Source organism: Pituophis catenifer, unplaced genomic scaffold, assembly GCF_029215685.1.
Source record: "Pituophis catenifer annectens isolate HBS135680 unplaced genomic scaffold, rPitCat1.0.hap2 SCAF_1, whole genome shotgun sequence".
In the NCBI taxonomy this organism is placed as follows: Eukaryota; Metazoa; Chordata; class Lepidosauria; order Squamata; family Colubridae; genus Pituophis; species Pituophis catenifer.
In genome coordinates, this window is record NW_027256881.1 from 241,597,215 (window position 1) to 241,620,658 (window position 23,444).

The 23,444-nt window shown below is 38.2% G+C and overlaps 1 protein-coding gene across 1 annotated transcript in view; it reads right to left on the minus strand.

Moving 5' to 3' along the window:
* Window positions 1-1,119: 1,119 nt before the first annotated feature.
* Window positions 1,120-23,444, minus strand: part of SIGIRR (single Ig and TIR domain containing) — a gene marked incomplete at its 5' end in the record, with an annotated part of 29,115 nt that continues 6,790 nt past the window's right edge. The window contains 7 exons of the mRNA XM_070934957.1: window positions 1,120-1,310; window positions 8,893-9,067; window positions 17,443-17,593; window positions 18,824-18,926; window positions 20,507-20,650; window positions 21,135-21,278; window positions 23,012-23,139. Of these exons, the coding sequence (XP_070791058.1) occupies window positions 1,120-1,310; window positions 8,893-9,067; window positions 17,443-17,593; window positions 18,824-18,926; window positions 20,507-20,650; window positions 21,135-21,278; window positions 23,012-23,139 (1,036 nt within the window). The remainder of the gene's footprint in view (window positions 1,311-8,892; window positions 9,068-17,442; window positions 17,594-18,823; window positions 18,927-20,506; window positions 20,651-21,134; window positions 21,279-23,011; window positions 23,140-23,444) is intronic.

Here is a 23,444-nt window from a genome sequence, read left to right on the forward strand (position 1 = left end):
TTTTACAATCAAACTGCATCTTCATAACCACACTGCCATCCCCTCTCTTTCCCGTTGCTTCATCCCAATTTAAATCCTACATCACTTTAGTCACTGCATGCATCTGATGTGACCTGTAGTTTCTGAAAGATTACAGAATGCATTCATACAGTGTGTTCATCTGAAAGGTGGTATAGACACCTTCTGAGTTTTGGCTACCAAAAAGTAAGAATGCTTGAGAAGATTAATAACATCAATCTAGCATCCTCTAGATGTGTTTCAACCACGTGAAGAATTCTTAATGAAGAATGCCATCACATACTTAGATAGCATTATATAAAGAATAAATAGCAATTGTATTCTATCAGCTGGGGAAAAAAATCAATGCAAATCTGCATCCCTTGGTGCTAACATATACTAAGGTGCATTTTCAAATTTACATGGAAATAAGTACAAGTGCTTTGTTATTTTCTTCCAAAGAAAAGCAAAGCTCTTTTTCATATAGAAACCTGCCATTCTTTTCATTTTTCTAGCAAGGAGGAGACTCAGATCTCCTTAGTGTTTATATTTCCCTTTATAATTCCAATTACAGTAATAACATTTAGCTATTAACGTTCACTTCTCACATATCAACACCTGCCTGGAGATGTTAGCAGTAACTGAAAAGCTTGCCAAGCCTGTTGCTTGTGTAAGTCCCAACATTGTAATCTGATGCAAGATAATCATCTGAAATTGAATGGCACTATTGTGTATAAGATAACCAGATGTTCTCCAAAACCTTGCATTCCCCCAATGGCGATTGCTTATAGAAGAATCATGTAGGAGGTTCAGAGGCCATTTTATACAATTGCCCTGTTTAATTGAGTGCCCAACAGAAGGATGCCAAGCCTCTGCTGTTTTATTTCTATCTCCTGAAGTCTTGGCTACTCATAGTTTTGTGTCATCTGAACATTTCTTTCACTGCTATCCTTTATCTAAGCTAGGGAAAGACATGTTGAATAGTATTAAGAGCAGGTCAGAGTTCTGTACTTCTTCATGGACAGTTCTGTATTAAAGAGATTAATCAAACATATTGTCCTTGCCAAGGAATACCATGCTTATAAAAAAATTATCATTTCCACTGGAATATCTTAGCAAGCCTTATATATCATCTGTCACTAGGCAGTAAAAGTCTGTCCTTGCATCATAGTTGCGAGATCCCAGGTCAGAAATGTCTATCTCATTCTTCTGATTTTCCTCAAGCCGTACCACTTCCATTGTTCCGAAACATGGACCATCAGGATCAATCTTAACAGGTGGTGGTAGACCTTTGATAATTGGTCTCCGGATTACTGTAGGACAGAAAAGAAGTGATAATGGGATAATGTTTCCAAATGTTCAACCACGACTAGTTACTTTGAAGTAACAGAGCACATTATAATTCCTACAAAATTATTCAGAGTGAAGCTATTTCTAATACCGAACCCATTCAATACCATTTTAAGTAGCTTACTTTCAAGCAAATTATACATTGTTCTGGATCTAATATTTCTGCAAAATGCTATTAAGTCAGCCTAATAATTAAATTACATGAAATCCAAGAAATCTATGACGGGGGGGAAATTTTACTGGAGGAAATGAATTAAAATTATTTGTGACCAATACTGCAATCAAAGCTTGAACCCTGTGAGAGAACCCCAATTATAGACTTCTAAGATTTAATTCAGATTCAACCCAATAAAAATTTATCTTGTGCAAAATAATAGCAATAGCACTTAGGACTTATATACTACTCCATAGTGCTTTAGAACATTCCCTGAGCGGTTTACAAATGTCAGCATATTGCCCCCAACAATTTACCAATCACAGAAGGATGAAAGGCTGAGTCAACCTTGAGCAGTCAGGATCGAACTCCTGGCAGTGGGTAGAGTTTTCCCACAATACTGTATTCTAACCACTGTGCCACCAGTGCGCTTAAATATATATATATATATATAAATGAAATATTTATTCTTAACTTTGATTAAACATTTATTCATCTACGTTTTACACAAAGAACATCACATTAGATGGTGCTCTGAATCAATTAACAGAGTTAGGAACAATTTGAATGGCTCTTGGCTTTCATGCTCCAATAACAACAAGATACTACATTGCTCTCTCTCCTTTCCCAAAGCCATTTTGATTCCTCTTGTTTAAATTGCTCGTCTTCATATATATTTGCAGATTTTGCAAGAATATACTATTCAAGAGAAAACTAGAAGTTTATACCTGGGTAAAAGTGCAAATATAATTCAGCCTGTTCTTCTATTTCCTTCCCTTTCCTTAATTCCTAAACATTGTCTGACTCAACAACAAGAGCAGCACACAGATTTGATGTTTCCAGTCTTTGACTTTGACTTTTGACTTTTATTAGATTTCTATACCGCCCTTCTCCCGAAGGACTCACGATGGTGTACAGCCATACTAAAACACATATAATTTACAAAATTTAAAAAAACCATTAAAATCGGATATACAAAAATTTGGCCCACAAATTAAAACTGACATACACCCATTTAAAATTCACATTCATGTTAGGCCAGCCCGGCTTGTTGAAATAAAAGGGTCTTCAGGGCACAGCGAAAGGTGCGCAGGTGAGGGATCATATGTACATCTAGGGGCAGCTCATTCCAGAGGGCTGGTGCCCCCACAGAGAAGGCTCTCCCCCTGAGTGTCGCCAGTCGACATTGTTTGGCCGACGGCACCCTGAGGAGCCCCTCTGTGGAAGCGAGCTGGCCAGTGGGAGGCTGTCGATGGCAGAAGGCGGTCTCATAAATACCCTGGTCCTAAGCCATGGAGCGCTTTGAAGGTGGTAACCAACACCTTGAATCGCACCTGGAAGACCACTGGAAGCCAGTGCAGCTCGCGCAGGAGAGGTGTCACGTGAGTGCAACAAGTCGCCCCCATAATCACCCGCGCAGCCGCATTCTGGACCAGTTGGAACCTCCGAGTGCTCTTCAAGGGGAGCCCCATGTAGAGAGCATTGCAGTAGTCCAGACGGGATGTGACGAGGGCATGAGTGACCATGCGCAGGGCATCCCGGTCCAGAAAGGGACACAACTGGCGCATCAGGCGAACCTGGTAAAAAGCTCCCCTGGCCATGGCCGTCATATGCTCTTCCAAAGACAGCCGTGCATCCAGGAGAACACCCAAGTTGCGAGCCCTTTCCGAGGGGGCCAAGATCTCGCCCCCAATAATCAGCGATGGTGCCAGCTGACTATACTGGGACTCCAGGAACCACAGCCACTCGGTCTTGGAAGGGCTGAGTCTGAGCCTGTTCCTCCCCATCCAGATCCGGATGGCCTCCAGGCACCGGGACATCACGTCAAGGGCATCATTGGGATGGTCTGGGGTAGAGATGTACAGCTGAGTGTCGTCAGCGTATTGATGGAATCTCACCCTGAAACCACGGATGATCTCACCCAGCGGCTTCACATAAATGTTGATCAGAAGGGGCGAGAGGACCAACCCTTGCGGCACCCCACAAACAAGGCGCTTCAAGGTCGACCTCTGTCTCCCTGCCAACACAAACTGTGTACGGTCGGAGAGGAAGGAGGAGAACCACTCCCAACCCCTCCATTCGTCGCACCATGATACCATGGTAAATGGTATCAAAAGCCGCTGAGAGGTCTAATAGGACCAGGACAGAGGAACAACCCCTGTCCCGAGCCCTCCAGAGATTCTGCCTTCAGAAATTCAGAGATTTTTTTTCCTTGAGACCTAATTTTTATTTAATTATGTCAGATACATAAATCCATTGTGATACTAATGCCATTCCATAATTACTTCATTTTGTACACAAATATGACTCATCATGTTTGACAATTGTATGAGTCATACAACTCTTTCCACTGCAGAATTCTTCTTCAGCAAGAATTGCTCAGTAATATTAGGAGCATTGATGGCTAGCATTCGGCAGGTGACATGCCAAAAGCAAGACATTCTGTGGACACTTGCCCTGAAGTACAGACAGGTTCATTATCTTTTCCTATTAATGATTTGTTGGTTGTATTATTATCAGACCACATTGCCAAGCAATCTTTGGATATAAAACATAGACAAATTATCTTGATTATATTTTGCATGCATTTTACAAAGGTTGGCTGCAATCAGGACTTATTATTTCTTTCTGTATTTGTATTTGTATTTCCTTTTTTATTTCTGATGCTTTGGTTGGGGAAAAGACAAGAGAATCCAAATTATAATTCCTAAGAAATAATTCTCATGCAAGTTAGAGAGTAAGAAGACTTGAGCATCCAAAGATGCTGTTGTACAAATGAGAGCTTCCAATAAACTGCAGACCAGTACTGTGACGTGAACAATCCTCATTCATTATAGTGAACATAGCCCTTTTGCAAAATAAGACAACCACTGCTGTCACAATTACAAGGGAAGCCCAGCCAAGCTCCTGAACTGCTTTTATTTTTTCCAACAATTAAAATCAGAGAGTATAAGTGAGCTTGATTTTGTGCTGCCAGATGCTGGTAAATCTTTTATGAACACTAAACTTATTTTGCTCCTGTTGCTAAAATTAAAATGTATTGCCCTGCAAGCACAGCCTGTATTAGCAAATCCCCAATGCTAGGCTTGGTTCATTAAATCTTCTGGATTTAATGAATGCACACAGAGGTATTTTCCTACCATTGATCTAATGTGAACCCCAAGGCCTAAATGCCTAAAAAAGGAATAATATGAAGTAGCTACAATATCTCCAGGCTTCAGGCTCTTCAGAATAGAAGCAGAGGTATTCAATGGCTACTTTGCCACAATGGCAGGGATGTGTTCCAACAAGCAACTGTGAAGAACAGATTAAAATGGCAGTGTTGCAGGTTGATGGAAACCCAGAGAACTTCTATGTTACCTTGAATGAGTTTAGATCTCCAGAGCCAGATAGATCACATCTAGGGTACTCAAGGAGTCAGGTGATAATCTGGCCAAAGCATTATAAATTATATTTGAAAAATCCTTAAGAGGGATCAAATGTCAGATGATTGACAGAGAACAACTATTGTTCTTCTCCCCACCCCACCCCACCCAAAAAAAAGGGGGGGGAGAAGGATCCAGGAACTACAGATCCCTCAATCTGACATCAATATTTGGACAAACCCTAGAGAAGATCGTAAGAACAATCCCTAAATCCTTTGAAAACACTGAAATAATTACCAGTTGACAGTGCATATTTGCCAGAAACAAAAAGAACTAATTTTATCATATTTTCTTTCAAATTGGATAGGCTGCTGAGTAGAATGTGGGAAAGTTGTAGAGGAATATGTCTAGATTTCAACAAAACATCCAACAAAATGCCACGTGACCTTCTGAGTAGTAAGTTAGTGAAGTAAAAACTGAATGGCATAAGAATAAGTGGAGGCATAGCTGTCTCAGAAATTGCAATCAAAGACTGCTCATCAAGCTTGAGAGTCCTTAAGGATAAGAGTCCTTACTGACTGGAGCGAGGGATCAAGATGGGTACCATAAAATTCAGCCTAAGATCCTTTATAATACAATATTTCTGTTAATGCCTTGGATCAAGAAGTGGCAGGAATGTTTATCAAATTTGCATATGAGAGAAAATTAGTTAAGACAGCAAGATGGCTGATATAACATTGCAAAGTATCTGGACGTGTTAAAGGAGTGAGCTGAATATAACCAAATGAAAGATGCATATGCAAAGTTCTTGATTTAGATGGTAGAAATCAAGGATACAAATATGTGATGGGATACGTTGCTTAACAATAGTACCTTTGAAAAAGGAATTAAAACACAAAGCAATTTTAAACTGCATGAGTCAGTCACGTGTTGTGGCTGGGAAAATAGTAAATGCAATTTTAGTTATAACAACAGAAGCAGAGTTTCCAAATCAGGAGACATATAGTATATAAAGAGTGTCTTCTAGACTGCTCTTAGTTTTTGTTCAAATCGTGTGAAGTAATTGTTCTATATTTTATCCTGCTTTGGTCAGATTCTACCTCAAGTAAACTACTGCTGTGGACACCTTCTGGTTTTAAGAAGGGGTCAAACAAATTGGACACGGTATAGAGAAGGGCAGTTAGAATGATCAAGAAAATTTAAACTGAACTGAAAGAAGTCAATATTTATCTTTCAGAGAAGAACTGTGGGGAAGAGGATATGAGGACAGCCTTCAAATGCCTAAAGAATATAAAAAGAAGAGAATATTAGTAGCTCAGGGTGAACTGTGGGGTCCTTAGTGCTCTCTGAGCTTGGCTGTTTTCTTGCAGACGTTTCATTATCAAAGCAGGTAACATCATCAGTTCTAAAAGGGAGTGGGGTTTGGTCTCATTTTATATACAAGTGGCTTGCCCTGTTACTGGGCTGTCTTTAATGCACCTTGTATCATATAAATACAGAAACATATCTATTACATTTTACTGCATTTTATTAATACTAACATGCATTAATAGAAATTAACACTGATTTTTTTCCGTAGATGATGAGACGAGCCCGCATGTTTTTAATGTTTAAACATCAATTTTGTTGGAAGTGCCAATAAAATAAATATATGTTTAATTTTATTGACCATTTACATTTTTATTCCTGTGAGTAGTTGTCGTAGGGGCCCCAGTACACTACTTTGCCCGGGGCCCATAACGCTATTAAGACGGGACTGCCTGTCGATGTTGGTGCAAATAGTTTTGGTGGTTCCTTAAGTTGTTGTTTGTCTGAGCCGCTGGTTCCTTGATTGGGGTATTGTTTAACTTCTGGATTGTTGGTCTAATGTTAATCTTGGTATTAATCTCTGCCCCTCTGGGTGTTGACTGCTGGTGCAATGTTTTGGTCTTTTTATTTCCTGCTAATTGGTATTCATAGATGAGCTCTGATAATCTTCTGTGTGTTTGTCCTCGATAGTGGCCATTATAGTCCTTACATTGTATGTTGAAGATGCCGCCTGTTTCTATTCTGTGGCTGCTGGACCTTTTGGTTTACTTAGGATATTTTGGAAGTCTTTAGTAGGTTTGTGTGCTATGGTGATGCCATGTGGTTGTAATAGTTTATTGGTGGTTTCTGATATGTTTTTGATACATACAGTAAAGAATGTTATGCAGAAGAATATATATCAGTAAGAGTAGCTGAATACTGGGGCCAATTATCCAGAGAGATTCAACTTCATTGCATATGTTTGACTGAGGCTACACAGAAATCTGTTAGGCATGCTTTAATTTGGATTCCTGTACTAAGAAAGTAGTGGGCTTGATGGTCTAAATATCCCCTTCCAATTCTGATTCATGCTTTTTATTGCTTTCTTTTTTCAGTTTTGATATATTGGCATATATATGACACAGGAAGTTAGAATGTTACTTAATGAAAAGATTATATGCCACCCTCCCATATTGCTACATTAAAATAAATTTATCACAATAATTAAAATGCAATCTCCATCTATCTACGGTATATACCACCCCACAATTTATGGTTGCTGCAAATTGTTTTATGGAAACTCCTGTCTTGCTTGCTGATCAGTATTTAATATGAATTTATAAAACACGTATGGATTAATTAGCATGCAGTAAACTGTGCCACACAGTATGCTAAGGAGGTTCACTGGCTGTAATACTTTTTGACTTTTACACAGACTGAGGCCAGAGGTGCTTGGGCAAAGCAGGGCTGGTTAAACTGATGCCACCATACATCAGCCACCATTAGGTCATTTGGAAGTCACAGAAACAGCAAACAATGGCACTGAGGGGGGTAATCAATCAAAACATATTAAAATATTAGGCGAACATGTCCTAATATAAATATCATGAAAGTTAAGCTACTTTAATTAGGGTGATTTAAATCTAACTGTGCAAGCCTGGACTGGAAGAAGAGAATTTCTGAGTTAAAATTCTCAAGGGATACATACTTTCTCACTTGTCTCCACTGTACTTTGTATCTCGACTGTAACTTGTGACTAATTTTATCTTTTGTGAATGAATGAAAAAAAATCTGTTTATTAGGAACAAAATGGAAACAAGTGTACACGGCACCGACAGGAATCACTTTCAACTTTTTGCAGCCCTTTGCAAAAAGCCCCATTGGCTCCCTTGGACATTCATGATCTTGAACACACATGGTCTTTTTCAGAGCACGAGAACTTACCCCAAAGTAAGTGCAGTCAAGGGCATACAGCTACTTTTTAGCAATGTGCAAAAACAAAAGGCTAGTACCAGACAAGCCAAGGAAGCTTCTTTAGCCAAGAAGTCAAAAGGTGTACCTACTCATTTAGAAGAAGAAACCTGGCTGGCTTCACTCGTTTAGTTCATACCATTTCTCTGTAAACTGCTCTCCCCAGCATATGAGTCTTCAGTTCCTAAAGCTATCTCACTCTTTCTGCCATTTCCAGTCAAGAAATTACTTCTCTGCTTAGTATAAACCAGGGGTCTCCAACCTTGGCAACTTTAAGACTTGTGGACTTCAACTCCCAGCTTTGCTGGCTGAGGAATTCTGGGAGTTGAAGTCCACAAGTCTTAAAGTTGCCAAAGTTGGAGACCCCTGGTATAAACAGTTGACTAAGTGAATGAGGGTCTGTCTTTTCCATAGACAGTGTCGCTTATATGGCAATCTGCTCAAAATGATGGGTTTAACCAGACTGCTGAACTCATTTAGGTCTCTAAAACCTTATGTCTTGACCTATTAATGCTATTGTTTATGGTTGCCTTTTGATACTTTGGCAATTCCATTTTTTCTTTCTTTCAAGCATTAGCTCCAATTGTCAAGTCTTTTCATGGAATAATTAAAAAAGAAAAAAAAGTAAATCCCCAGCAGAATCGGTACAATTAACATCAATTATGTCACGTTGATATTTGTGCTAGAGAACTGTGCCCCAGAAAGGTTTGCTTCAGAGCCATTCTGTTATGAAACAGCGACAGAGTTAATATGATATTGTGTTATTACCAATGTCTCCTTCGAGGTGAGAGTCCCCCTGGAATTCTGGATAGTTGCTATGGAGAATCAGCATCGGATCCTTGTCTTCCTGGAGATAGGTTTGAGGATCCCCCCTGAGGCCTTGATAAGATACTTTCCGTGGCAAGGAGAGGCACAGCTCCTTCCAGAAATCCGATGCAATTGCCTAGAAGCAGGGGATACGGGGAAAAAAAAACACCCAGATTTGTCATATGCTCACCCTCATAAGTAGTCTTTTCAACAATATATCACAAAACCCTGACTAGAAACTGTGCCTGGCTTCCAAAGAACTGAACAAGGGAGATAAAAAGCCTGTTACTGGGAATAGTTCTCTTGAGCAATATCTACCTTCAGCTTTGTTTCATCTCTGAGATGAAACATCCTGCAAAACCAGAGAAGAGTGGTGTTAGCAGACAAACCTACTTTCTCTTTAACCTACGATTTTAGTACAATTGTATATTCTATATATGTGTGTATGTGCTTTAAGCCAGTTTTTCCTTCATCGTTGCAAAGAAAAAGCAGAAGAATATGTGGATATATCAAGGGGTGTCTCAAAAACTGTAGGTAGATCAAGCAGACAGCAGCTTTGCAAAAACTCCTTTCCCTACCCTGTTATTTCTGGACAATCTGACTTCCTTGCGATGAATACAATGATTTACACAAATCCATCATTCCATTGTCTGCAATATATATATAATAAAATTTTATGCAACGAGTGACTTCATGCGATTATATAAGATTACAATAGTGTTTGGGTAACATTTATTTATTTATTTATTTATTTATTTATTTATTTATTTATTTATTTTTAAATTTGTATACCACCCTTCTCCCTGAGGACTCAGGGCGGTGAACATTGATTCCAGTTGTGGAGGAGGAAGTGAAATTGAAACACTGTGATGTGTATACTGTACATATCACTTCTCAGTCAACTGGCAAAACTAATAGAAGCTCTTGCCAACTTTATTATATTTTCAGACACAAGGAGGCATCAGACACCTTCCTGGATGTGGTCCTTCCTTCGTCTTCTTCATTATGTACTTCAGTATCACTGACTTACTGCTGCTCCTTTCCTTGAAAAGGAGTGGGGTGAGTTGAGACACAAAGAAAAACATTGCTTATAGCTGTCATTGGCTGAGGCAAAATGAAACCACATAAATAATGAGCAGCCACACTGTGCAAACTTATAGGACAAATGTACACATACATGGGAGACATGACAATATTGCAGCATCTCAGGTTACAGAAAGCTTTTCCTGTTTGAATGTCCCATATATTTCTAGAGTTCTCATTCTAAACAAGGCAGAGGTGGTGCCAGATTCTCCATCTCCCCTGCTCTTTCCATCTCTTGTCCCTGTGCAGGGTATTATTTTGCATTATATTCAGCCAGATGCTTTCATCTCTTACTCATCAATAATGTCTGCCTCACTTTGGGAAAGGTAAGATGATCCCACCTATTCAAGATATTTAGGGGGAAATATCTTTCTTCAATCCATGCATGCATGGTACTTTTAGGATGAAAAATCACATTACTGATCTAGAAAATGTTTTTAGATTATCTAATTAAGGTTAAGAACACAACAGCCTTTTCTGGGCATGACAAAGCATCCATCTTTAAAAAATCTGGGAATAAACAATTGCATAATACATTTGTTCACTGAATATTAGCAGCACTTCTATATCTCAAAGATGTCACTGTACTACGTGATAGTTTATAATATGGTTAGCAACAAGGATTTCAGCTGTCTGATAATTTATACTGAAGACATTAAGGAAGAACATAAGCAATGATATTAACAGGCTGCATAACTTTGTGTGCACATACATGCCACCAAAGTCTTGCTGTGCTGCTTCATCATGGGGAGTGGGGAGTATTGTTCCTGGGGAGGATAAGTGAAAATGTTGAAAGTATATGCCAAGAATATATATTCCTAGCAGTGTCATCCAAGGCATGAAGGTCATCTCAGCTGCCAAACAAAAGCAAGCAGGGACTATATTGGGCAGCAGCAATATAGGAAGATGCTGGAGGCAGAAGATCATTTTAGGGACAATGGCAAAAGGCATCAATTCATACAGCACAGGAGATACAGGTAGTCCTCAGGTTACAGTGGCAACTGGAACTGAAATTTCCATTGCTAAGTGATGTAGTCATAAAGCATGAATGTTAAGTGACCACAATGCTTAGCAATGACAATCCAGTTGCTATCGTAACCCCAGAAGCATGTGGGTTGTTAAGCAAAAGGAGATAGGGGTCCCAGGCAAGGAGTAGGGGTGTATGTTAAGGGTGCCATGAGCCCACAATAGGGATGCAAGCAGGCCAGCAAGAGCAATTGATGGGCCTGTGAGGGCTACAGGCTGGTGCTAATGAGTGTAGGTAGGTGGAGGGGGTGCTGTAGACAGAAGATGCTTCTGTAATGGGGGTGTGCTCCTAAGAGCCTTAGGATCTCATACTCCATAGTTGCACTTTTGAGGAGAAAAAGTAGCCATATGATTATGGGACATTGCAACCACTATAAGTGCCAGCTGGTTGCCAAACACCCAAATTGTGATCACATGGCTGCAGGGATGCTGCAACAGTCAGAACTTTAAGGACTGTCATAAGTACCACTCGATTGGCACCTTCCCAACATTGTATTGTCACTGAATGAGTGGTTGTAATCTTAGAACTACTTATAATAAAACATTCCTTTTTTTTTTTCAAGAAAGCCACATGGATAGAAAATATAAAATGATTGACAATATAGTGCTGGCTGATGGGCCTCTTAGGTCAGGTGACACTCAACATGCTACTTAAGGAAACATTGGATGTTTTGTTTGTTTGTTTTTTTTGGTGTAGTAATGATGTTACATGATTAGATTAAGCCTCAAATGTAATTGCTAATGTTGAAACACGGGGAAAACATCCAAAGCTGCAAAGGCAAAATTACAGTGAGAACATGGAATGTGAGAAACATGGGAAAGCTCAAACACAGTGAAAGATGAAAAAACTACAAAATGACACCTTAGATATCAGCAAATTGAGATTGCTGATTGGGATTGGACACTTTCAGTTAGAAAAATCACACTGCTTATTAGGAGATTAAAAAAGGAAGGAATGACATTGCTTTTATAATCAGGAAACATATAGCACAAACAGTGCCTGGCTACAAGGTAATCAATGGCCAAATAATACCAATTTAGCTTCATGGACACTCCTTTAATATAACAATCATCCAAGTTGATGTTTCAAACACTGATACAGAAAAAGAGGAGGTTGATGAGTTTTAGATCAAGTTCAATTTAAAATTGTTAGAACATGCAAGCAAACTTGTGATTAGAGACTGTAATGCCAAAATTGGAAACATTGCAAAGAAAAAATGTAGTTGGAATGTATACCTTAGGAAACCAAAATGAAGCCAGAATCCAATTTATCAATGTCAGTGATGCCAATGATTTCTTCATAGCTAACACTGCCTTCAAATAACTCAAATAATGCCTACATAAATGGACATCACCAACGGATGTGCATAAAATCAAATTGACTATATTATTACTAAAATAAGATGGAAGAGCTAAATTATAGAATCAAAGATATGGCCATATGGCTGTGGAACAGATCACAAACTGGTCATGTGCAAGTTCCAAGTTAAGCTAAAGAAGAAGAAAGCTAGCCAGTTTTCACAGTATGTTCTTGAACATGTACCAACCATTTTCAAGGAAAAGATCAGAAATCACTTTGAAATCCTGAACCTCATTGATAGAGAACCAGAAGAACTATGGAAGGAACTCAAACAGGTTGTTAAGGATGAGTGTGAAAAGAGACAGCCAAAGATGAAACAGAAAAAAGCAAACTGGATGCCAGAACAAACCAGGAAAATGTCAAGAAGAAAAGAGAAGCCAAAACCAAGAAAGACAAAAATATCAGAAAGGAACGTAATAGTTTCAGAGAGATTTTAGAAGAGACAAGAAAAAGCATTGCAATAATAAGTAAAACTACCAGTCTTACAATTGACAATGGAGATACTGAAGTGGTAGATTTCTTTTCAGAATCAATCATTAACAGTAAGGGAACAATCTTTCAAGAAATACACTTCATAGAGCAGCTATGAAGGCCTTGGAAAAGATATTCAAATACTATGATGTGCCTATACTTACAAAGATCAGAATTGTGCAAACTATGGCATGCTCTGGAACCCTCTATGGAAACAAAAGTTGGGTTTAAAGGAGGAGGATAGGAAGAATATTGATGGTTTGAGCTTTCGTTGGAGAAGACCCTTGAGGATACTGTAGACAACGAAGAATACAAATACATGGATCACAGGGGGGAAAAAATCAACGCACAGTTCTCACTCGAGGCACAAATGAGTGGGCTCAAATTATCCTACTTTGGACACATTATGTGAAGACCCAGCTTCTTGGAGAAGGCTTTAATGCTTGGAAAGGTGGAAGGAAAAAGTAGAGGAAAAGATGAATGGGAAGAGTTACAGAAATGTGCCCTGTTGGAAGACCCGGAAAACCTGGTTAGGGAGAAATCATGATGGAGAAAATCAGTCTATATACTTGCTAAAAGTTGACAATAACCTGATAGCACATAATAAGTCAACAAGTTTGTATAGGAACAGGACAAGAGTATTATATTGAATTGACTGCCTTAAAAAAATCAGTCAGCTTTTTCTTGGTGATTATAACAGGAGAAGAGCAACATCCTTTTGATGAAGGGCAAATGTGTTAAGAAGTTGGAATGAAAGGGGAGCAATGCATAATTATGACAGAAACTAAAATATAGCTAGGCATTAAACATAAGAAAATATGTTTCTCATTTACTGATATTTCTAAATTGAACAGGAGCAGAGCATTAATCTTTCCTTCTGATTCTCCTTGTATGAACAAGAGAAGTAGGCTGTCACTCTGATCTTAATCAGAGTGGGGCTCCAGATTTGGCTATTTTTTTCCCTTATACCAAGAGAAAGCAATTATACTGAGAGTATGCAATTTGAGCATATCACTCTCAATAAAATTAACAAATAGTAATTGATGTTGGTATTAGCAAGTTTCTTTTAGAATGTATTTCAGTTGGTTAAAAAATTGTCTGTCTGATTCAAAGTCCACAAAAGCTGCATCAATTTATTTATGTTAAAATGAATTAAATGAGCAAGTACAAAATTGCTCTCTAATTTTGAAACCGTTGGCTCATTTTCCAGCAGTTTCATCAAGCAATAGGACCCATTCCTCATAAGTAAGTGAGAAGTAGTTCACTTATATTTTTTAAAAATATCTATTACACTGATTGGTGTATAATTTATTAGTCTCCTTTTTAAACAAAAAAAAAAACTGGGATCAGCGTTCTCAGAACGTATCTTGACAGAATGTACCCTTTATTTTTATTGAATGAAATGATTTAGCCATGACAGAAAAGCCTCCATCAAATACCACTTTAAAATCTCTCTTGAGATAATTTCATCTTGTGCTGCCTTATTTTTGAGGAGAGATGTTAAATAAGAGCTTTACTTGTGGTATTAGGGGGAGGAAAAAACCCAAATCAGGAGCCCCAGCTATTAAGATCAGCGTGACAGCCTGCTTCCCTTGTTCATACAAGGAGAGTCAGAACGAAAGATTAACGCTCTGTTCCTATGTGATTTAGAAATATCAGTAAATGGGAAATTTATTCAAGTTTGTATAGCTTTCATGCACTGATTGCAAACTGCAGAGCCCTCACATGGATTTAGATGAAAATTTTTCAGGTAGTAGCACAGTTTTTGAAACAGGATTTCTTGTTGTTAGTATTTCAGGAGAGGTAGATATTTCTACAGTCTTCATTTTAATTTCCCTCATAGCTTTTATTTACTTATTTAGGATTCTTTATAGTGTAAATTAAATCATGCTGGTCTTCTAATTGGTAATAAACCTAAAAAGAGGAGGTTTAAAACTAAAATAGAGTTTTCAGTTACTCTACAATTTATCAAGATCTGAATATGTTAAAAATGGCAAAAGCGCTATTGCTGTCTTGCATATCAAAATATAATCTTCATATACTGGTGAACTGAAAGGTCCACCTAAACTCCATTTTGTCACTAATGGGAGTGTGTGTATGTGTAAAATTTTAAAGATGAATTTAGCACAGAATATCTGTGTAAACATAGTCCAACTATCAGGAAATGATTCCTTGTCACGGATGTTAATAACTAATACGTGCATACTGAATAGAAGCAACAAGGATTATGTGACTGAAAATGTCATTTTCCCTAGAAGCATCACTTATTTTGGAATACATTTAAAAAGCATAGTGGGCACCAGCAAACAAATATAGTACAGATCACATTTCCTGCTAGGTCATGTGACTCAAATCTAAAAACAAATTTACTTCAGAGTAAGAACTGAGATCCTCACAATTCTGAAAATTACACAAAGACCATCTTGTGATGGTCTCTATATTCTAGCCAGTCCTCTACCTCCATATGGCTGACATGCTTCTATGTTTCAATCAGCTATGATGATTTTGGAAAATGCTGACAGAAAATAGAAATAATCACTCTCCAAAGAACTCTTCAAAAATGCCTTCTTCTGATGTCACACATGGAAAACCAAAAATCAAACAATGTCCCCTCCTGATTTTAAATGCACCTCTGTTGTATGCAATAAAAGAGAAAAGCAGCCGGTCTGAAAACTGCATACTAAGAGTGAAAGAAGATGCCATGTTTTAGAAATGTAATATTTAATAAAAGTACAGGTAGTCTTTGACTTACAACCATTCGGTTAGTGCCCATTGGACATTACAACACTACTGAAAAAAGAGATTTATAGCCATTTTTCATCCTTATGATCACTGCAACATCCCCATGTTGTCGTGATCAAAATTAAGATGCTTGGCAAGTGTTGCAGTATCCCAAAAACATGTGATCACCTTTTGTGACCTTCTGACAAACAAAGTCAATGGGAAAGCCAAATTCACTTAACGACCATGTTAACAACTGCAGACCATGTTAACAATGCAGTCAACAAAGTCAATGGGAAAGCCAAATTCACTTAACGACCATGTTAACAACTGCAGTAATTCACTTGACAGCTGGGGCAGGAAAGGTTGTAAAATGGGGCCAAACTCACTTGATTGTCTTGCTTAGCAACAGAAATTTTGGGCTCAACTGTGGTGGTCGTATGTTGAGAACTATCTGCATACAAATAAATGTTGTCAGACTTCTATCAAATCATGGAATAAAGTACTCTGTTCAACACACACACACACACACACACACACAACTTTGTAGAGAAATCCAAATTAAAGCATTCCTGACAGGTAGCAGTCTAGCTTTCAACACATCCACTGCAGGAGAACCAAACTTTCCATGGTTCCTTTTCTTGAGAATCTGGTCCTCTTTCTATGTCTTATATATATGCTCTACCCACCACCACCTCCATTGGAATTATTTGCATTTGATAGTTTAATGTATTCATTTTAGAATCCTTCCTGAGCTCTTTTTTCCAATTAATTTCCGTTTGGCAAAAAAATAATTTCCTGATCCTCTCAAACAGCAGCCCAGCCCATCATACAATTTAGTTCTGGCACAAATCAGGAAATACTACACAGAAAATTTAAATTAGACACTTTTTACTAAGCCAGTAAAGATTTGTAGGGAAAGAAAAAAAAATCACATCTGCTGTTTTTTTTCCTATGGAATAAGGATTGTTTCAAATATTCAACTTGTACTAAGCTCGTGTAAAATTATTTTCATATCTCAAGAGAAGTTTCCAGCCCTCCTTCAATAACCCAATGAAAAAGATGGTGTTATTATCCATTTACTGCTGATATGAAAACAGAAATAAGTCTAAATAATAAACGAGTACATTGATATAATGTTTTTCTACATTCCTGCTTTGAGAATATTTGTGTTTTTTATCTTCACTAATCCATATCTTTTATTTGCCTTTGAACTATCTGTGCACTAAACATCTTGGATGAAAAACAGAATGTATTATTAATTTTTATTTTTCCTGGTTTTGTTACCTCATTATGAATTTTTGCTTGTTTTTTTAAAAGACAAGACATTGTAACATTTTTTTCTTACAATTTTCTGCAGCAGCACTTAAGACTAATTCATTATAGAGACAGACAGAGAGAGAGAGAGAGAGAGAGAGACGCACGTGACTTGTGAGAGATGTGTCTTGTCAGACCCAATAATCTATTTTCTAGCAACGATCAGGAATCTCCACCCACCAAAGTTGAAAACTGCAATTTTTAGCATCCACCACTAACTATGCTGGCTACTGGGACTATTATCTTGGGAAGTTCCAGATTCACCACTTCGTAAATAATAAATTATGAAAAGTTGCACAATTAGCAAATGTTTCTAATTTATTTTACTACTGCATGAAATCAAAATCTAGACCTCAAAGTATAGCCAAAGCTTCTCAATATCTAATGCTCTTAGGTAAATAAGTAACGGCTTGATTATGGTCCTTCTCAGAAGAGAAGCTCCCTCTACATTTAGAATAACATCTCAAATATTGTCTTGCTATTCAAAAAAGAACCCAAAGGATAAGATTGCAGCCTTTTTGCTCCCAGTTTACCATGGAACCAGCATGCCACATCAACAAGGCCACGTTGCTCTTTTCCTGCTTTAGCAAATTAATGGCTGGATGTGCTATGTCCCGATATTGGCTCTCAAAGACAATGAAGATTGGCTTCCGGGAGAGTTCCAGCAGTCTCCAAAGTCCTTCCCTAAAAAAATAGGCAATGGCTTTACAGAATTACCAACAAACTTGGTTTTTATAATTATTTATAGTTCTGCACTCTGCAGAAAAACACTTACATTTCTTTCATTCATCTAAGACAGTGATGACTAACCTTTTTGCCATCGTGTGCCAAGAGGGAGGGGCGGGAGAGGTTTGTGCGAATGCGTGCCCACACCCATAATTCTATGCATCCTGCCCTGTGCATGCACGTGCAACCCCCCCTCCGCCCCCCTGCTTCTGGCATGCAATGGCCCGGTAGGCCCGTTTTTCTTTGTCATCTGGCTCCAGATCCTCTCCATGCATCTGCCTCTCTAGGAGTCTCTGGAGGCTGGGGAACAGCAAAAAACGTCACTTCCTGTCCAACCGGGAGTTGGGAAATGGGCCGTTTCAGGCCTCTGGAGAGCCTCGGAGGGGGTGGAGAAGGCTGTTTTCACCCTCCCCAGATGCATAGAGAGGATCTGGAGCCAGGTGAGAAAGAAAAACAGGCCTTCCCCATCCCCCCCAGGCCCTCCGGAGGCAGGAAACAGCCTGTTTCCCTACTTCTGGTGGGCTCAGAAGGCCCGAAAATCAGCTGTTCGGTGTGCACATGTGCACCAGAGCTGAGCTGGCGTGCCCACTGATATGGCTACGCGTGCCACCTGTAGCACGCGTGCCATAGGTTCGCCATCACTGATCTAAGATATACCATACCCAAGCTTCATTAACCTTAGAAGCATATCAGTTGCTCAAATATCAGAAGCTAACCTGCAAAGTACAAATTTTAGTCTCCTACATATCATTTTCAAAGATGTAGGAGAGATTTTAGTTGCTGCAAATAAGATGACCTAGGAGCCTGTTAAAAAATAAGTGATTGTAGTCAAATATTACATTCTCAATGTTTTCTACTATAGCTTGGAAGACTCAAAATGAGCCACCTGCACATAGTCAGTTGAACAGAATATTTATTGTATTAGTTTTTCAAGTCAGAGTTTACCTTGACATTCAAACCAAACAGTGACCTGCAAAAACTCATGGAACAGATTGGAAACCAGAATAAATAATTAGTTTGAAAACTTGGTTTGGAAGGATTCATACAAGAAACAGTTTATTAGTTTATGCATCACAGCAAAATGCAGTTTACAAGACAGTACAGCATTTTTTTCAAAAAACCCAGACATAATGAGAGAAGGGAGCAAATACACACACACAAATATTAAAGAAATGGGTGTCTATTTACCTGAAATTATTGTTGCACCATTCTTGTTCTAAATATGCATACGAAAGAACCACAATAAGGCGTCGACATCGGCTGACATTCATAATCAGATCTGCAGAAGGTTCTGGAAAAGAAGATTGTTTGTTTGTTTGTTTGTTTTTCCAAGAAAGGCCAACTCCTTGGGGATTTTTTTAATCATTCATCTTTTGATGAAGATTATGCAAGAGCCTGTTATCATCATCATCCAGATCCAAATTAAGTCCCATAATTTGGGACTTTAAAATGTTGGGATCGAAGATATCTGTCAGATCTCTATCAGAGAATCAGGGGAAATATAAACTTGTTGATCCTGCTCAGTTTTTTAAAAGCTCCTGATACTTTTACCATAGTAACCTTCAGAAACATATTTCTTAAATAAGGTATTCAGGGCACATTTTTAGACCAGCTCCTTTCTTACTTCAGGGCTATTCTTAAGAGAAATAGCCCTGAGTGACTATATCTTCATCTGGTGACAATTAAGCTGTAAAGTTCCACAAGAATTTATTCCATTCCCGGTGATGTCTAACATTTAGATGAAAACACCAGCAGAGACTTCATCAGTACATTGATAACAGCAGGCGGTATGTCACTATATTTTTTTGAATCAAGAGAATTTGTGCAGCTTTTTGACCGATGTCTGAATGCAGCAATTTTTTTTTTCAACAACAGGCAAATAAAGTGAAGCTGAATCCTGACAATAGTGGCACTGCAGAGATGGTTTCTTGTTCGAGATGGGGGCATTTCTTCTTAAGGAGATGATGAGTTTCAGAATGTTCCTGAAGCCATCATGATCAATGGAGATGCAGTTCTTCCTTTTTTTTCTATCCCATGGTTATGGCCATGGAATAACCATATTAGTGTTATTAATACACTAGCAATATCCATTACACACTACACTGGTTCTTAAAATCTGATGTTGTGCTGTTGTTATTGCTTTATTGCCAGGAATTTGCTGTAAGGTGGCCAATTTGATCTAGTGGTTAACATGGATTATTCAAATATAAAATATATTCACTTTAGTATGTCAGCATTGGGGGAAAAACTACTCTGTTATGAACATGAGGACAAAAAGCAAATTAATTACACATTTCTCTTGATTCACTCAAATCATTCCACAGGACCAAAGTAAATAAACCTAGGCCTTCATGAAGTACCTCTAAGAACCTGCTGCTGAAATTTAACAGCAATATGTTCAAATTGGTGCAAATTATTTAACCCGCATTCCATTTGAAGGAAAGATGTGGAGTGGTTTGCTTCTAGGAATCTTCCTGTTCCAATTGAGGGGGAAAAAAACCTCAGTTTGGTGGTATCTTTGCAGAGGGGGTATTCAGCAGGTTCTGACCAGTTCTGGGGAACCAGTAGCGGAAATTTTGAGTAGTTCGGAGAACCGGTAAATACCACCTCTGACTGGCCCCGTATCCATCTATTCTCTGCCTCCCAGCTGATCAGGAAGAAATGGGGATTTTGCAGTAACCTTCCCCTGCCACGCCCACCAAGCCATGCCACGCCCACCAAGCCATGCCACGCCCACAGAACCGGTAGTAAAAAAAATTGAATCCCACGACTGTATCTTTGGATGTTCTCCTGCAGTCCTCTACCAATTCAGGAAGCTAAACTATAGAGCCAAACTACCAAATGCTGCCCTTTCTTGTGCCAGGTTCTTACCTGAGTTGGGCAGAATGTTCTTCTCATCTAAAAAGAGCTTGTAACCATAGCGATTCTCTAGCTGTGGCTTCACTATGAAATTCACAAATTTTCTATCATCCACTGAATCAGCGTAAGATACATAGGCATCGTAAATTTTTCCATCTGTAGAAAAAAGCATAGAGAAATACAGTATGTTATACCAACAGATTTTTTTTTTTTAAAAAAAAAGCAATCTCATCTAATTCCCATGGTACCCACAGCTTTTTTGATGTGAATTTCAAAATGGGACAGAGAGGAGTTAACTTTGACTTTTGAGTTTGGAATAACCTTGGAGGCAATGTCAAATAAATAGATGGAATGTTAGACAAGGTTCAACTGAAGAAAAGATACAGGAAATAAAATGCAATAAATTATACATATGCTGGCTTCTCTCATCTATTCCACAGATCCCTGGGTATCAAGAGACAGCAGGATGGCACCTGTTGTTGCTTCTGATTATTCCCATTTAAAAGAAAGATGTAAAAATATAGGCTTGGCTAGAATTTTAAGATATAATATAATTTTCAAAAATCTCTCCTCTCTTATTTCAATGACTTCTCCAAATGTTAAATATTCTGAATCAAGAGAAAAGGGAAAAGATATATACCATTAATTTCTACTTCTCCATAATGATTCCGGTACCAGAGCAGAGCATTCAGTCGGCACTTCACATATATTATAGCTACAAATAGCAGGAGTGCTGCAGCAAAAAATGTGACTAGCACTGCACCCAAGTGCCCAACAGTCTCTTCTGAAAAGGAAACAAACAACATTAATTACAATTTCTGGCGAAACAGTACACTGTAGGGTAGAGTTAAAAGTGAAAGCTGATTCTGTTGGGGAAAAAAATTGACGCATTGCTGTCTAAATAAGAATAACAGCAACATAACTACAGAGGTGAGCAGAATTTGAAAAATGGAAAGTTACAATTCTCTGTGGTGAGTATTCCTATTCACAAAATAATAAATAAAGGTCTTGGGATGAAGGATGGATGTGAAGTCAATTCCTGACATGTGTCAGAGTCAAGCTTATCTCATTAACATTTGTACACAGAAACTGGCTTTTAAGTCTTTTTTGGCATCTGAAAGCTGCAAAAGAGCACTCTAAAAAAAGTCTGCAGAATGGTCTTTTAAAATAACACAGTAGAATGTCCAGAGTCACCGAGGAACCATCCATGCTTAAAATATCAAAATGTGTTTTGCCCTCCCACAAACTTAAAGCATTTAGCATGGATGCTACTCAACATTTACATTTTTGTTAAGAAGGGAAAAACAGTCTTTTTGGGTCAAGCTTAACTCTGGCTAGTATAAATAGATATGTTCCTTGAAGAAGCCAAGCCAAGTTGAAGCTCAACTCCTGAAGACTTCGTAGACAGACCCAAGCAGGGACATTTTTAATAATATGGAAACGAAAGAGTACAGGTTTTCACGGTTGTTACTTATTGGCATGATAACAAATAAGAATTGGTGCTGACTTTTTGCTAATTGAGCCATGAGTATTTTCAGGCTAATATATTCAATGTCTCACAAGGTACTGCCCTGAAATTATTTTACAAGATGGAAGTGGTATGCCACTACATTACCTTCTTCCAGAATGTTTTTCAACTTCCCAGCCTAGTCTACAACCATGAAAATTTTGTTGTTACCTGGTGCCATCATGTGGCAATTTCTCTCCTTAGATTCACAGAGGATAGCTTGTTACAATACTGCTCTTATACAAAGAGCTAGTGCTGCTTCTCATTCTCAAAAGCCCAGTGTTTTACCCACCCTTTTTTAATTTAAGCACAAATATCTTTTATATCCTCTAGGATATCGAGGGTGTATATTACTCTTTCATTCTCTTTTGCGCTCACAAAAAGCACCCAGCAGATGGAAGGCCAACTCAAATTCCTACACCCCATGCTTTAAAACTGCATTGATAATGAAAAAGGCTATATGAATGTTTTTGTTTATGACTAAACAGTAAAATAGCCTTGGTGGCACAGCAGACTAAAGCACTGTTAAGTAACACCAGCTGCCTGCAATTACTGCAAGTTCAAATCTCACCAGGCTCAAGGTTGACTCAGCCTTCCATCCTTTCGAGGTAGGTAAAATGAGGACCCGGTTTGTGGGGGCAATAAGCTGACTTTGTATAAAAAAGAACACCGTTTGGGGCCCCCGAAAGCAGTACTAAGCAGGTATATACAAAAATATGAAGGCTATTGCTTAATGCATTGTAAGCCGCCCTGAGTCTCCGGAGAAGGGCAGCATATAAATCGAACCAATAAATACAATAAATAAATAAATAAATAAATAAATACAGCAAATGAATATTTTAATTCATTAGTCTGTCATTTGATCAACAGAAGCAGAAAATTTGCTCTTGAATGGATAAATATTAGGATGATTTTGTGAACTCATTACTATTAAACAATTAATGCTGTGTACATGTAGCTGCAATGATAATCAATAGAATCTTTTATGATTATTTTCATGGGCACACTACCTGATTTTTTCAGTGTAAAAAGAGCTGTACTATTTCTAATGAAGCAGGCAAAAACTCCATAATTTTCATCAGTCATGTTTAGTGCTAAAGAACTGGAGATAAATATTTTGGTTTCATTGTCACTGACCCTGGAAAACAAAGAAAGAAAGAAAGAAAAAAGTTAGCATATTGCTAAACACTGTTATTTTGGAAGAAAAGCAAATGATGAGAATCAAGAAATTTCAGATTTGAGCTACCCAAAAATGTTAGGGCGCTTACAGACAGAGGACTCCTAATGCTGCCTACGAAAGTACACAGTATGAAGTTGCATTTTTTTTCCACAGTGCACTTGATTTTAGTAATGAAACAATGGCAGCAGAAGAAATAATAGGAAAATATGGAAGAGTTATTCATGATATGAACAATCTTGAGATTCCTGTAAAATTCCACAAAT